At 60.4% G+C, this 1,048-nt stretch overlaps 1 protein-coding gene across 1 annotated transcript; it reads left to right on the top strand.

Moving 5' to 3' along the window:
• Positions 1-77: 77 nt before the first annotated feature.
• LOC112458391 lies at positions 78-1,034 on the top strand (the record flags this gene model as incomplete). The annotated part of the gene is made up of 2 exons (XM_025022003.1): positions 78-751; positions 824-1,034. Coding segments are annotated over exons 1-2 (885 nt in total), but the record flags the coding sequence as incomplete, so codon positions are not given.
• Positions 1,035-1,048: the final 14 nt, after the last annotated feature.

Genomic DNA, 1,048 nt, shown 5'->3' with positions numbered 1-1,048 from the left:
ACATGGACGATGTACTCTCGGGCGCGGATACACTGGAAAAGGCTCTGGCTCTCCGGCGTCAACTCTCGGAGCTCTGCATGGCGGGCGGCTTTCCGCTCCGCAAATGGTCGGCCAACGAGGAGTCCTTGCTGACGGACGTTCCAGCGGAGCACAGGATGCAGCGCGAGCTCCGCTCTTGGCGACCGAAAGAATCGCATGCCACTCTCGGCCTTCAATGGCATCCCTGCCTCGACAGCTTCTCCTTTGCGACGAAGACGAGTTTAGTGACATCTTTCACGAAAAGGTCGGTGCTGTCCCTCACTGCCCGGCTTTTTGATCCGCTCGGTTGGCTGGCGCCGGTGGTAGTGAGTGCAAAGATCTTGTTCCAGGCTACCTGGCTAAGAGGACTGGACTGGGATGACACCTTGAGCAAGACTGACGCTCTGCAGTGGAAGACCTACCAGGCGGAGCTCCCGTTGCTGGAGCAAATTCGAGTCCCTCGGAGAATATATCCAGACGCCAGAGGACTCGGCGTCGAACTTCATGGTTTTGCCGATGCATCCGAGAAGGCCTATGCTGCCGTGGTTTACTTGCGAGCACAGGCGCAGGACGGATCATGGCTGGTCACCTTGCTCGCGGCAAAGACCAAGGTCGCCCCTCTCAAAACCGTGGCTCTGCCTCGACTTGAGCTCGATGCTGCTGCGCTGCTCGCGCGGCTTGCTGCCCACACGAAGGTCACGCTCGAACTGCCCGAGGCGCCTCTTCATCTATGGTCGGACGCCATGGTGGCCCTGGGCTGGATCCGAGGGCACCCTACTCGATGAAAGACCTATGTGGCCAATAGGGTATCAGCAATTCAAACGGCGGTCCCGGAGGCGCTGTGGCATCATGTGCCTGGCCGGGACAATCCAGCGGACTGTGCCTCTCGAGGTATCTCTCCCGGCGAGTTAGGAAATCATCCTCTCTGGTGGTACGGGCCGCCTTGGCTCAAGGAGGACTCTTCAGCGTGGCCCGCTACCGGAGTGTCGGAGACGGAGGAGCTGCCCGAAGAGCGGGTGCGAGTCCACGC

The sequence above is a fragment of the Temnothorax curvispinosus genome, unplaced genomic scaffold, assembly GCF_003070985.1.
Source record: "Temnothorax curvispinosus isolate PA1 unplaced genomic scaffold, ASM307098v1 QBEX01000803.1, whole genome shotgun sequence".
In the NCBI taxonomy this organism is placed as follows: domain Eukaryota; kingdom Metazoa; phylum Arthropoda; class Insecta; order Hymenoptera; family Formicidae; genus Temnothorax; species Temnothorax curvispinosus.
This window is presented reverse-complemented; position numbering and strand designations above follow the sequence as displayed.